Genomic DNA, 14506 nt, shown 5'->3' with positions numbered 1-14506 from the left:
AACAAAGCTGTTTTCCAATAGCATTAAACCCACCCATTGAAGCTCTCCCTCCCAGTACCTGACCTTCAGGCAGCATTGCCTGGGATCAGCTACTGGAGAGGATGAGGATGGAGCTTGACCCAAAGTCCACTGAAAAAGCAGGCACTCAGGGCTTGTTTTCAGTGGACTTTGCCAGATTTTATTGCTCTTTGAAATACTGAACTTACCATGCAGCCAGACATGCAGTGACACCCTTTTGATTACCTGTTACTCAATCCACTTGTTAAAATCTGTATTTCTATGGAGCTAATACACAGGAAAAAAACTAAGCCAAAGATCTCCAGAAAGGGCTAAATAAAAACTCTGGGGAGGAGAAAGAGAAAAAAAATAGTTTGAAGAGCTTATCTTGAGTGAAAAGGTGAAAAGTCAGGACAGATTTGTAGCAGGGTTGCAGCAGTTTTGCTGGAGTGTCCCCATGCAGCAGTGTCACCCTGGGCTTCCCTAGACACGGATTTCTCTGCACTCCCAGCTTCTCCCTTAAATCCCAGCTCCTGTTTGGGCACAGATCAAGTGAACATCACCTGGGCAAGTGACCCATGGGTGCACCAATGGGTTCAGCCCTTACTGAAATTGCTTTTTTACCAAGAAAGCAGTGAACCCTTTATGAGTATATTTTGAATGCTGTCAATTAAATTAATTGGACTTTTAAAAAAAATTTTAAAAAGGGAGTAACTGTATGTTCTGGCTGCAGCTTCCATCACTCACACTGACCATCTCTCCTTGCCTCCCCACTTCCCCAAGCCAGCTGACAGGCACTGTGCTGCTGGTGGTGCTGCTGCATCCACTGCAGCACATCAAGCCCAGCAGCCCCTTAAGGCCATGGCTGCTGACATGTGGCTGGAATGCACAGCTGGTTTGGAAGTGGGCTGGAGGAACACCAAATCCCCCTCTCTGGTGCCCAGGGGTGATCTGCAGTCACCACTAGCTCAGCATCCTTTCTGCTCAACACTGAGCTGCTTATTCCTCATAGCAGGAGGCTGTGCCTTTAGCTCATCTCTCTTCCCAAGGCATCTCTGGAAAGGCTTGGCTGCTTGAGATGAGAAAATCGTTACACGTGCCTTGGAGGAGCTCACATGGCTCCAGAACATCACTCCAATCACTGCAGTAGAGCTACTCTGACTTGTTTGGGGAAAATATGGTGGCCTCTGAGAGAATCCCAGATTTCATCCTTAAATCCAAAATGTGGCAGAACCAAATTTGAAATATTCACGAGGCTTCTGTGAGTTCAGGTGTGGTTTGGGTTGTGATGCACGAGTGGCTTGGTTCACCCAGATACCATAAATAACCTGTTCTGCATCAGCCACTGGATTTATTGGAAAAAAACCTGCTCTTATTGTCACTCATGAGAGCAGGGCATTGATCTGAACTACAGTCATATATTGGTCTTCACTAAAAAAAACCAAACCCATGGGCACATCCAGGGTCAGCAACCCAGCCCAGGGAGTCCCTGGCTGGTGGGGCTGAGGGCTGTAGATGTCCCATGGAAGGTCTCTGGGAGGCCCCCACACTTTCCCTGCTCCGTGGTGCCCATTTGCTCTCGGAGCAAGGTGCCAGCTGCCTGTCCCCGAGGGTGACACGGGCGTGCCATGGCTCCTGAGCTCAGCCTGTGCTCCGTGCTCACCTGTGAGCCTGGCCACAGCATCTGCTCCCGGGGACACACTTCATTCATATGCTAATTTTCTTTATTCTGTTTCTTTTCCCCTCTCCTCCACCCCCGACTTTCCCCCCTTGTTTTTCTTTCTCTTACCCCTTTTGGTTTTCTTTTGGTGAAAACACTTGAAAAGCACGCAAACGCAAACGTATGGTGCCTCCAGGTATGAAGTGCATGTGACTCTGAAAGTGTGTGTCATGTCACTCCTTGTTCTTCATTTGGGACTGTAACGTGCAAAGCCTTGAATTAAAAAAAAAAAAAAAAAAGGAAAAAAAAAAGAAAGAAAGCTTTGAAATGAGTTTTTTCCAAGGAATGAGTGAAAGCCCAAAGCGCCTTCCTGCTGCTACAGACTAACCCCCTGCACCTCCATGTACATCTTAGCTATTGGTACACACAAGTGTTGGGAAACTCTGCCAAAATGATGGTGTGAGGAAGGAGAAAGGGAGCACGCTTGATAAGCTTGCTTTTTTAAGGATGATTTCTTGATGGTCTTTCCAACCTCCCCCAATCCATGCAACGCTTAACGAGAAAACATCCCCATTCATCTTCCATTTCCCCCTGCCCTCACTCCCGTGTGTTCCCTCTCTCCAGCCCTCTTCTCCCATCCTTCATTGTGTCATTTATCTGGCTCTGTGCTGCAGGAGTTGTGCCCACCTGGTAACACTGGCTTTGAGTTTGCTGGTGTGGAGGCACCCCAGGGCACATCAGTGGTGGCACAGAATAAAACCTCCATGGCAGCTGTGCCTGCTTTTGAGGGCAAAACCTGGAGGAAAGGAAGATGGGGGATGCTAAACTGATATGATCATTAATTTCTTCAAGTAATCCAATCTTATTTTTGGGAAAAGAATGCTTCATCTCAGCAGGACTTTTCCATTTTGGTTTTTAGTTCCAAGACTCACTTAGAGCTAAGCAGTTATTAACCACAGTTTCTCAATCTGGGACTTAACCTTTTGGGATCAATCCAAATGCAAAGACCTGGATATGGCTGTGTAAGATTTATGATAAATAATATTATCTCAGGTTCTGCAGAAAGGAGTAGATTTGCAAATCACTGGCGTATTTTATATGAGATGGGTATCTGAAGGTGTAGTCAAGTTAATATTTTAAGATGGGGAATAAATGACTTTCATTTCAAGACTGTGGGCCAAGCTCTGTTCTTAGAGCAGTTTAAATCCTCACTAGATGCAGTAATGCCACTAGAGCTGACGTGATTTAGTGTCTGATTTCGAAACCCAGTTCCAGTTTTCACAGATGCAAGTTTTACAGCCTTAGTAAATCACACTTACTGATCCGTGTGCTTAATTTATAGCAAATTGCATCAATGAACTGCAAGTATAATATTAAGAATATATTTTCCTGTTGTTCTGAACAGCAGCCTATTTTGAGAATCAGATATTTTTCTACTGCTGGGAGAGAAATAATAAGAATGTGCCACTTCCGTTCCATTTATTGTAATAAAGTACTCTATATGCTTCATAAATGTTCTCAGTCATGAAAAATAGCTTCAGTTGGAGACATAAAGTCATGTTTAGGACAAAAACTGGCTGCTCATAAGAACTCCAGCCCTGCATGGAGACTCATTTAGGCTCCCATCCCATTCCAGCATCCATCTCCTTGTCACCATCTCCCTGATTGTTCATACTGGGACTGTTCCAAAAAATCATCGTGCGTGCCGTGGTGTGTCCGTGTAGCTCCCACCGTGTCGTGTGCTGCTGCCCTCCTCGTGTCGTGGGGTTCTGGTGGTGTCCTGGCCCGAGGCATGATGTCCCTCCTGTCCCCTGACGCTTGGGAGTGACCTGTGCCCCCAGGAGCGGCGGATCCGCCTTTCCCCCTGGATCACCCGGAATAGCGTGGCGTTTCTCTGTGCTGGACGGGGAGGGCTGCTGGAGGCAGCTGGGGGGACCTGCAGCAGCTCACAGGTGTTGCTGTGGTGGGTGGCATGAGCTGTGTGTGTCCCGTGGTGTGCAGATCCTCACCCGGCTCCCCCTTAACCGAACGCGCTTCCCTCGCTAACCAGTGACACACGGACCAGGAGGAGAGAGAGAAAACATGAGGAGCCCCAGCCAGAGGGTCTTTCTGCACATCTCTGAGTCCCCTGGGCACACGCCAGGGCAGGGTGCCATGCTTCCAGCATTTCACAGCGAAGCTCGGTGCAAGAGCTGTGCAGAGTTCTGCCTTTTTTTTGTTTTTTGAGGTTCTGGAGAAGTGGTGTGGTGCAGTAGCTGTTCCCCAAGCTGCTCTTGCAGTGACAGGTTAGGCTGAGCATTCAGTTGACGTTAAATTTCAGGTCATGTATATGTGTAAGTTTTCACCCATTTTTAATAATAATTATTTCAGTACAATACTGCTTATTTTCACCTCATGTGTACCAGGCCCACGAACCAGCCACAGAAATGGTGAATTTCTGTGTTTGTTTTGTGTCTGTACTTTCTCATGGAAGCATCTGTGGTGGCCCAAGAGGTGGCCACCTTCAGCACAGTGCAGACCATGGGCTGATGCAGAAGAAAATTCCTTTTGGAATCCTGAATCCTTCAATCTTTCAAGCTAACAAGTTCCTCAGCTTCGACTTGCACCAGTGAGAGCCCTGAATTTGCCATCCCAGCTGGAGAAAATAGGGCAGCTGTCCTGTGTTCAGCTGGGTGTGGACCTCCCTGAGAAGTTAATTCACCAAAGAAGAGTTGAGCAGCCTTCATTAACCGCTGAGTACACTCTGTGCTGGATTTTATGCACCACCTCTCCCATCTTGGAATGCATCTCCCAACCCTACGGTGTGTCTGAAGGGAGGTGACAGCCCAGCACTCATGCACAGCTCCACTGCATCAAGGTCAGCTTCTTCCTGATGTCTGGAGTGAAGAGGATCATTAATTCAGCAGATCAGGATGTGCTTTTCTCTGGATGGAAGCGACTGGGGAGCCGAGCCAAAATTTTTCAGGCCTATTTTTGTTCTTTTCTCCATACTTAGAATTGGAAAATTTTCTGATTGCCTCAATCTTGTGAACACAAAATCTCTGCTGAACCACTGTGGTTTTGAGGATAAGTTTTGTGCCTGCAGAGAAGAGGCTTTTCTAGTTGGGTTGGCTTTTTTTTTTTAGTTAAAGTGTAAAACCATTGGTCTCATAATGGCTGAAAAAATGTGGGCATGGATATCTCTGCCTTTATTTTATTAGAAACTTTGGTTTCTCCCTGACATCTCCAGCCTATGTTTCTATGGGTTGAAAACCTGACAGTGAATATCAATGTTAAATATTTTTGGAGCAAGCCCTGGTCTCCCAAGGTCTCAGGGAAGAACCCAAAAATGGATGTGGGCTAATTCCATGGTGTTTAGCACAAAAGCAGGTTAGGCCACAAGGTGTTTGCTCATTGGATTTTTAATTCTTAATCTTTTTTTTTTTTTTTTAACTGAGAAGGGAAGGAAGCCCCGTTGTTCTTGGAAGTCAGCTACACAAGATTTTACCTCATTTTGGGGCAAAACCTGACACAGAGAGTAGGGAATTGGTTAAACTTGACCGTGGAGCACACTGCTGTTTTTCCAGGGCTGCTCCCAACCCCAGGTCCTTGTTTTCTCTGCTCCACAAGCTGCTCCTTCCCATGCCTTCCCACATTGACAAGAGCAGCAGGGTTGAGTTTTCCTATTTTCCCCCAAAGCTGGAGTTTCCATCCATATAGCAACACCAACCTGCCAGACTACAGCTCTGCCAAAACACCACCGGGCTGCCCAGGAACCCTGGGAGCTGCTTGGGTTTGGGGAGGTTCAAAATCCAGTGGTGCAGACAAGTTTCTCTCTCTCTCTTGCTGTCACTTTCTCTCTCTTACCCCACTGCTCTGCCTTAGGACACTGTTGGAAGTAGCAGCCAAACCCCTCTCCATCCTTCCTGAGCTGTCCCCCAGCTGCAGTTGGTGGCACAAAGCTGGTTCTGGTTGAAAGGATGGGGCAGTGGGGGAAGTTGCCAAGACAGGAGGCTCTGGAATCAGCTCTGTCTGGATATTAATGCTCTTTGTTTTCTCCCTCTAGGCTAATCCCTCCTCTGAACCAGCTGGAGCTCCTGAGGAACCTGAAGAGCAAGTCAGGACTGACATTCAGGTTAGCAGCAGAGTTAAGAGAGTTTGGAAAGCACACACTTTGCAGTATTTTTCTTTTTTTTTTCTTTTTTTTTTTCCTTTCCTGCCTTTTGCATATGGACATCCTTGAAGATGAAAGAGGTTTGACAGCTGGTCCCCCATGGGTCGTTCAGTGACCTCCTCCCTACCCCTCTCCTGTGCTCTACATGAATTCCTTCAGCCTAACTTGGCTCTGGAGCAATGTCACAGTGCTTGACTGACAATGCAAAGCCATATTCTCAGAGGGGCTGATGGAGGTAGTGATCCCAGTTTTTCTCTGACCTTTCTGCTCCTCACCACACTCAGAGGACACTCAGGCCCATGATGTGTTAATTCATTCTCTGTTCCCTCCAGTGAGAGCAGGCGAGGTTGCAGCAGTGAGAAATTTTTGCTAAATTGGCTGTGGCAAGGTTTACTTGGATCCCCCATTAGGCCAGGAGTCCTGCACCTTCACCCTCTGCTTGGGAGGGGTAATTCTTGGGGTTTTTGAGCAGTCAAGGTTGCCCTGCTGGTGAATGGGAGTGTGCAGACCCTTGGAGGGATGGAGAGGTGCCAGTGGGCATTGTGGCCAGCTGGGAGGTGTGGGATAAGTCTGCCCTGGGCTGTGTGCCTCTGCAAAGAATGGATCCCTGGGTCAGCCTGAAAACTTTAAAATGTGAGTATTTGAGCTAGTGACTGAGGCTGGGCTTCCAGGCTTTTCTGAGCAAGAAGGAGAGGGGGCAAAAGAGATTTTTATTTGACTCTCCAGGCTGTTGCCTTTAGCTGAGGGAGAGGGATCAGGGTCTGTGCAGGTCTCAGTGGTCGCTGCTGAGCAGTGGCAGGGCCAGGGCTGGTGCAGCATTATGCTCAGAGAACACCTGTGTTAGGGGAGGCAGAGCTGTACCTGCTGAGAAACACAGTCTGCTCCCTCTCTGGGGGGCTGCAGGGGCAGGGCTGAGGGAAATGCCACCACAATGCCTGGTCAGTGAAGGTGAGGGGTTTTTTGAGCGTGGCCTTAGCATGGCTTGCAGTGTCCTTTTGTAGGCATTCAGCTCACTTGTCCTCAATGACTTCTCAGGGCAATCAAGTTTTGCATCTCAGTAGGAAAGCGCAAACACAGATTGTGGCATCCCAACCCCTCCATGTGACCTTTGCCAGCTGCTTTGGTGAAGTAGCTGCCAAAGGCTCTGGAGGCATTAACCCCCCCAAGGTGTCAGGATGCCAGGGCAGAGATCCCTGCTCCTTCCCACCCATATCCAATCCCAGCACCTGGTGTCAATCCGTGCATTCGGAGACCTGACATGAGCTCTGTCCCAACGGCCAGGGAGGAAAAGCGAATGCACCAAGGTCATGGGAGCCGTTCAAACCCTTCCCCATGTGCAGAAACATGAGGGCAGCGTGTTTCCAAAGGAAGGGGGCCTCTCCCTGAGCCCACAGAAGTCCTCCTGTGCTCACACAAATCACACAACCCTCAGGTGTCTCAGTCGTGCGTAGGCACAAGGATGGGTTGGGATAAACTCTTCAACCCTGTGCGTTGTATGTGTCTTCTCTGAGGTTGTGTGAGTCTCCAGTGATCTTCTGTCCGGGCCAGAAACTCCAGGAATTAAGCGCTCCTTTCCCTTTCTTCTGTCCACAACTTCCACTGAGTTGTATTGTTTGGTATTGTCGTTTCGTTATGTTTTAACAGTGAAGCAGCAACATCTTTTGCCACCTGACACCATGCTAATGTACTATTGCTTCTGTTTAAAGGAAAGAGCAGCAGCCCGAACCATCGCCAAGGTCTGTATCACTGCCAACACGCCATCCCCATGCATTCCCTGTAGATTTCTGTGTGTGTGAGTGTGTGTACCATGTCGTGGCACCACCGAGGGAAGTATTACCGTGCTTTTCCTGTGCTGTGGCAGTCTGATGTATCTACATGTATGCTGGACCTTAAATCATATCTTCCTTCCAGTCTGCCTCAGGCTGGAGCTGCAGGGTACTGAGGCTGGGGGGGACAGAGAGTGGTGGCAGAGCTGGCAGACACTCACCGGGGTGACAGCAGGGCTTTGGTTGATGCTTCTTTATTTTATTTCGTTGCTGGGGTTGTAGCTGATGACTCAGTCCAACGCAGGCTCGACGTGCCCAGGGGCAGGTGATGCTTTGGCTTTGTCTCTGTCACCATGCTGGGCAGAGGTGACACAGGCAACACGAAGCCATTGCCACATCGCCGCGGTAGCAACTCCTCCTGAGCTCCTCTCACTGCAGTGGACCTGGTGCTCCGTGGGACACAGGAGGGCTCTGTGACACGGCACGAGGTGGCATGGCAGAGACACCCTTTCTCCACCCCAGTGGCTGGGGAGGAAGCACATTCCCTGCTCCATCTTCCCTCCATGCCTCCAGCCCACAGTGCAGAGCGTGCTCTGGATCGTGGCGAGCACCTTCCAAGGGCAGCCCTAAACCTCACTTGTGCTAGAGCTTTTCTCCATTCACAGCTCCCAGGGAAAGCAACAGGGCTGGTGTTTGGGATACTTTTAGGACACTCTTCATCCACTTAGAAGTATTTAATTCTGGGATTTTTTTGTCGTATGTTTTCCCAGTTCTTTTAAAAGATAATTCTGGAACTGAATCTCTTTTTTTTTCCTGGGCGATGAGGCACAAACTGATGATCTGTGGTGATCATCTGCTTGGCTTTCAGATCTTCCATCTCCTTCGTTAAAACACAGCTTACAGCCTAAATTTTGTAAACAATGAATACATTTTTCAGAAGTACAGTCGGAGCCTGGCATTCTGCAGATGTACCTCTCTGCCATGCCTCTTAGCTTATAAGAGGCCAGAAACTAATTTTTCCTTGGCATAAAAGCCAACCAAAGATATCTCAGTTGATATAGTGCTGACTAAAGGGTGGAAAATTTCGTCTTTCCTTCCTTCCCCCTTCCCCCCCTTTTTTTTCTGTCATTCATTTGAGCTTTTCTTTGCAAGCAGAACCTTTGTAGCACTCCATCTACTTTCCTGCCAAATAACCCAAATCTCCAAGATCATGTTTCAACTATCCAGATTTTTTTTTTTTTTTTGCCTGCTCGAGGTCTCAAGTGTAGCTCAAGTGAAAGCAGCCTCCATCCAGCATTATTAAAGCAGGCAGCATTATTTGGGAAGGGCTCTCTGGGAGCAGACCAAGGCTGAAATCTTGGCCACCTGCCTGTGGCATCAGGAGGGTCAGCATTTCATCCCAGGGTCTGGCTGCTCTGCTACCCTGTCTCAGCCAGTGATACCCTTTGGATGCATCAAAGGGTAAATTCCCATTTCTTACAGTGCAATGAGACAAAATCCCTGTTCAGCCCCATCAGCTCCATAGCCAAGGAAATCTGAGGTCTGACAGTCCCTTACAGGGTTACACCAGCCAGCATCCCTGCAATCACAAGCGCTAGTCTTATTTCTAATTTTTGCATCTCAGTCCTATCTTGAAGGGTTCATATTTATTTAGTTGAAACATTAGGTTGTGTAAAGTATTTCTTCATAGAGGTTGCAGGTTTTTCCTTGTTCATTTTCTACTTTCTCAATATTATGTCACAGAAAGAAGTAAAAATAGTCCTTCCCTGTCCTTTTTCAGGGTATTTTTTTACTATATATAGGTCCTTCATCAGAGTAATTTCCAAGTGCTGTTTCCTGCTCCTGTGGTGCATCTGTCTCTTGTGACACCGATGGGTTTTGTTGCTAAATCCCAACCCAGGAGGGTTTAAGCTGAGGGTCTGCAGCTGCAGTGCAGAACTTTAGAGTTTATTCCAAATCATTCAGCTGCCAAGGCAGCACCAAAGCACCTTCCTTCTGTTCTGTGAGGACAATATCAATCCCACCTGCTCCCACTGTCCTTTTCCTTTCATCTGATAATGTCTCAGACCTCAGGAAGGAATTTTGCATTCAGGGGGGGCCCAAATTGCCTATTTTCCCCAATAAAATTTTCTGGGTCTTTTACATTCACATCCCAAAATCTTCCGCCCACTCTAATTTCCAGCAGCCTCCCGGTGATGCTCAGTGTGTCATCCTGCCCTTAGAAAAGAGAACTCATCCTGTTTCTCTGCCCACCTGACAGTTAATCACCCACTTGCTGATGATGCTTCACTCAGGAAGCTCCTGGGGGTGAATTGTCTTTCTTAGCAGACCCCAGCTCCACACTTTTACTGCTTCAGCTGGGAAAGGATTTGCCACTTTGCATTTCCTTCACTGAGGAAATACAGTCTTACACCTGGAGATAGCTGGAGCTTCCTCCTGTTTTAGTGATGTGTAGGGAGTGGCTGATTTCCTGTATCACTCTTTCCATAGCCCATACACCACAAAGTCGTTGCAGCAAACGGAAAAAAGAGCTCTTTCACTGTTTTTCACCTTAATGTATTTTGATTTAGAGAAGGGATGCCGGCACAGCACATGGGATTGTGCTGTGCAGGACAAGCATTGCCTTGTGAGGGCAGGGAGCATCCCCAGCATTCTGCCAGTGCACAGGGTGGCTGTTGGGGTCCTGCCCTCTGCTTTCTGCCCACACAGCACTGGGAGAGCTGCTGCCCAGGCTGGGAGGACATGAGGAGGTGATGGGGTCAGAGGCTTAGGGTTGCCTGGGTTTTCTCTTGGGTGGCTTTTGATTTAGTCTTGACATAAAACGGGACAGCTGATCTGAGAGACAGGTTATGTCCTTTCTCTACAGTTTCTGCTTTGTTTTTCCACCACCATGAGCTTGTCTGCTTCCACATCTGAGTTCTGGGAACGCTCTGTGCTGACCTGCTTGGGGGCCAGGAGCTCACCTCCCCCAGAGGTGCAGCCCAGGCTGTGATAAGCAGAAGAGATGCTGGCCTTTTTCTCCATGCTATGTACCTCTTCCCCCTTTTTATTTTCCTCCTTTAAAAGAAAAACCAAACCAAATGCTTTCAGAGCCTCCTGTTGCCCATTACTCTGGGAATTGTGTCCACCCTGCCATTGCCTCAGCTGAGCAGTGCCCAGGGCTGGGGATCCATCCCACTTCCAAGACCCCACTGCTCCATGCAGGCTCCAAATGCAAGTCCACTTTCCCTCATATCCCCAGGGAAGGGGGCCTGCTCTGTGCTGGGGCTTTTCTCACCCCTCCTGCTGCCAAAAGCCAGCAAATCAGAGTGGATAATGGGGGATGATTACATTCTGTTAATGAGGCTGGAAATTAGCTGTGGCATCTCATTTCTGTTTGTTTTGCTTTGACTGTAATGTCAAAAAGACAGACACATGGCTAGCCAAGGCTATGGAGGCTCCTGGATGATATGTGGGCTTCAGATGCTCTTTAACAGATGGTTTGAGAAACATCTGAAGGCATCCACGACCACATTTCTTCCTCTCGCACTTTCCAAAATACAATCGGGTGAAAAGCTGAAAATTAATGAACCAAATGATCATAACCAACGCATTCACAGCAGAGAAAAAGAAACAGAAGGATTCCAGGGAAGTGGGAAGCTAAAACTCAGATTACTTTGTCCAGCATGAGTTCAGTGCTGTAGGTGATGAGAAGAACCACTTTGGAAGGTTGTTCTCAGCTGTGGTTTGTCCTTGACCCCAGAGAGCTCAGCAGGAGCTTGGCCATGTATGGGGTGGATGCTGACGGGGTCCCTTGTACCGTGTGTGTATTTCTGTGTGTATATCTCTCTCTCAGTGTGTGTACATGTCTGTCTGAGATACACACAACACCAAGGTCTCTGTTCAGGGGTGTGATTAAGGCTTTTGAACGCACTGGAGGATGCCTTTGGTTGACTCAGTGGGCCCCTGCTCATCCAGCCAAGGATGTCTAAGGTGTCCTGAACCTCTACTGCCCGTGGAAATTGGGGTCAGTAGGAACCCCATGGGCCACATGAGCCTGGGCTGGTGTTTGGCCTTCTAACCAATTTAACTGGTGTCAGAGACTCATGCTGGGACTGACAGTAATCTGGAAATAATCAGTTGCCTTTAGGGGAGCGGATTATTTGCACAGAAGGAACTGCATCTTTCTGGAGGGTCTGCAGAGGAGACTGAGAGGACAGAAACCCACGCGTCTCCCTGAGGCTCTGCATGCTCAATATCCCACTCCCACCCAGCTCCAGGACAGCCCTGGTAGCACCACCAGCCCCTGGGGCTACCTGGGGATGCTGTGGGCACCTGAGGAGTCCCCAGGATGCCGAGGGTGGTGTCGGCTGAGCTTGCATGGGATGCTGTGCTCCCCGAGCTCAAGTGTAAAACGAGATTGGGGTTTGATGCCCTTCAGCCTTCCCAATCTGCCCAGGAATTCGGCAAGAGCTGCCTGCTGGTGGTTGGTGGCCTGGTGGGGTGTGGGGCCACGACATTCCCCTTCCACAGGTAGAGGGCTGCTCCATGGCGTGGAGGACCCTGGTCCTGATCTGCTGGCAGGGCAGGGCCTGAGCAGCCGTTTGGGATGGAGCTGTGGTGGTGCCTCCTCAAAGTCAGCGACTCCCCAGAAGTGCTAGGGCCTGTCTAAAAAGCATTGCCAAAACCAGATGTGTGAACACAGATGTTCAACTCCCTGCCCATAAGGGACTGCACCACACCTTGTTTTTATCTGTTTTTGTTTTTTCTTAAATGCCAGGCTTAATATAATGCTATTTCCTCTACGAAGAGCACAAATAATTCACAGATTAACTAGCTCTCTTTGTGAGTGGGATTTTTTGGGTAAAAAAGAAGATATTTGAGATTTTTCGATATAGTTTGACAAAACAAGTTAAAGTTTTGGCTTTCCATGGTTTACACCATTTGAAAAATCTTATGGGGTTTTTTATTTCTTGAGAGGAAGAACAGAGTAATTTTTTGTTTCCAATACAGATGAAAAATCTTCCCGCAGTTAATTGTAGATAAACTGATGCCACCAACTCAATGAGCAGAATGCCTAATTTCTAACAATTAAATTTACTGACCACAGTGAAACAAAATTCAGAAACCCTCTTGATTCTTGATTATTTTTTTTTCCTCCTCACTTAACACTCAAACAGAACAATCCTGTCATGAACCCGGCCCTCAATACACCTGTCTTTTAAACCTAGAGTCCGTAATCAAAAGTTTCCTGTCTGGCATTTGCTTCCAGGTCTAATTTTTACTCTCCCCTCATTTCCAGTAAGAGCAAACCGTGCAGAGAGTCACTATGCGGATGCTGCTCAGGAAACTCTAGGTACCACGGGAAATGCGTCGCACGAAACTAATCAAAAGCTGCACGGCTCATTCTCCCTCTACCCTGCTACCACCCGTTCTGATCACTTCTCTGCTTAATAGAGGTACTAGATGAGTAAAAAAAGGTGGAAGAGCCTCCCCACTGCCCACCCCGAAATTAGAGCCTTCCTTGGCTGCCACTTGTGCAGAGCACACGAAGCGAAGAGATGAGGATGGGGAATTCGGGCTGGGCTAGCCAAGCCAGTGTCTGCTCAGCCAGGGAGGAGGCCAGGAAACGAAGTTTACCAAATGATGGAAAATTAAAAAATACCAAAAAAAGACAAAATGAATAATTTTAATTTTTTTTTTTTTAAAGAACCCATTTCCTCCCTATCTCTCCATCCCTCCTCAAGGTCCTGGGAATCCTTGCAAATTGACTTGCACTGTACGGCAATGTCCACTTTAGCAGCATGAGAAATACCAGCTTCCTGCCTCTGCTCAGTCACCATTCCTTTGGCTCTCTGACCATGACAAATTGACCTTTCCTAGTCTGGTGGCCTTTGGAAGCCACAGCTTGCCTATCTAGCACCTCTACTACGCAGCTAGAGAAGGACTAATCTCAGCCTGTCCCGCCAGACTCAGGGGACACAACTGCCCTGAGCGTTGACTTGTGAATGGTTCTGTTCCCAGACCCCGAGGGGGACAGCCAGCTTTAGCTCAGGGTTTTGTACCAGCAGGGTTTGCATCTTTTTCATCCAGCTGACAAACACTAGGTGTTTTCAGGGACTTCCCAACCAGCATCCCTCAGCGCACCCACGGCGACAAACACAGACACGTAGCTCTGATCTTCCAATCGTGCCTAAATACTTCCACACCTGCACTAGAAGAGTCTCTGCCCCCACCCTCCTCGGCAGCAAACATGCACCTTCTTGAGCTCCCCGTGCCCAGAGTTTGCATGCTGTGAATGCTGGCAGGGGATCCCCCAGCTCCTCGCCCCGCAGCCAGGCAGGTGGACAGCCCAGGAGAGGCAGGGCACTGAGTGATGCCGCATGTTTGTGAACTCGGATTTTTGCATGCTCTCTCTTTTGGAGTCCGTTTTAATTCTCAAAATCACCAGTCTCTGTATCCCTCAGAAAGCCAACAAACTACAGATTTGAAAGTGTAAAACTGCAGCTCTTAACAGTATATGTATCTCTGGTTTTCTTCATTAATTGTTTCAACTTGTATATTTTCTTTTCTTGCTATTTTTTGACCTGCTGGCTATTTTTATTCTCTGTCAGGCTAGAGGGTAGGGCTCACAGCAGAGGTTTGCGTGTACCAGGTGCTCAGAAGTAGAGTGGTAAATCCCATCTCTGAATGGGTAACAAAGAGGAATGGGGCATGATCTAGGCTTCATAATTAGCAGTTCTCCATGGCAGGAAATCCTTTACACCTGGATAAATAGCCTGAACCTCTGAGTCAGCCTCCTGCTACACATTTTGATGGTGCTGTGGCCTTCCTTGAAGGTTAGCCTTGAAAAGTGTGGGTGAATATTGGGTGATCATCATTTGCACAGGCAGCGTTTCAAGGCAAATGGCAAAGATTTGGTCAATAGTCTAACTGAACAAAAAGGATCCT

The 14506-nt window shown here is 48.1% G+C and overlaps 1 protein-coding gene across 14 annotated transcripts in view; it reads left to right on the top strand.

The window, feature by feature from the left end:
• KCNQ2 (potassium voltage-gated channel subfamily Q member 2) overlaps positions 1–14506 on the top strand; it is a 74045-nt gene that overhangs the window by 32541 nt on the left and 26998 nt on the right. For 4 of the 14 annotated variants that reach the window (XR_014856015.1, XM_085079350.1, XM_085079353.1 and 1 more), the window contains exons 9-12: positions 1824–1853; positions 5703–5771; positions 7517–7546; positions 12858–12911. Coding sequence is in view for 13 of the 14 variants with exons in the window: in XM_085079350.1 (XP_084935476.1) it covers positions 1824–1853; positions 5703–5771; positions 7517–7546; positions 12858–12911 (183 nt within the window). In the remaining variant the exon portion in view is untranslated. The remainder of the gene's footprint in view (positions 1–1823; positions 1854–5702; positions 5772–7516; positions 7547–12857; positions 12912–14506) is intronic. The other 10 variants (XM_085079360.1, XM_085079359.1, XM_085079354.1 and 7 more) reach the window with 7 other exon arrangements.

Source organism: Lichenostomus cassidix, chromosome 20 (genome assembly GCF_008360975.1).
Source record: "Lichenostomus cassidix isolate B80296 chromosome 20, HeHo_3.0, whole genome shotgun sequence".
In the NCBI taxonomy this organism is placed as follows: domain Eukaryota; kingdom Metazoa; phylum Chordata; class Aves; order Passeriformes; family Meliphagidae; genus Lichenostomus; species Lichenostomus cassidix.
The sequence above is the reverse complement of the archived record's forward strand: the minus strand, read 5'-3'. Positions and strand labels throughout refer to the sequence as shown.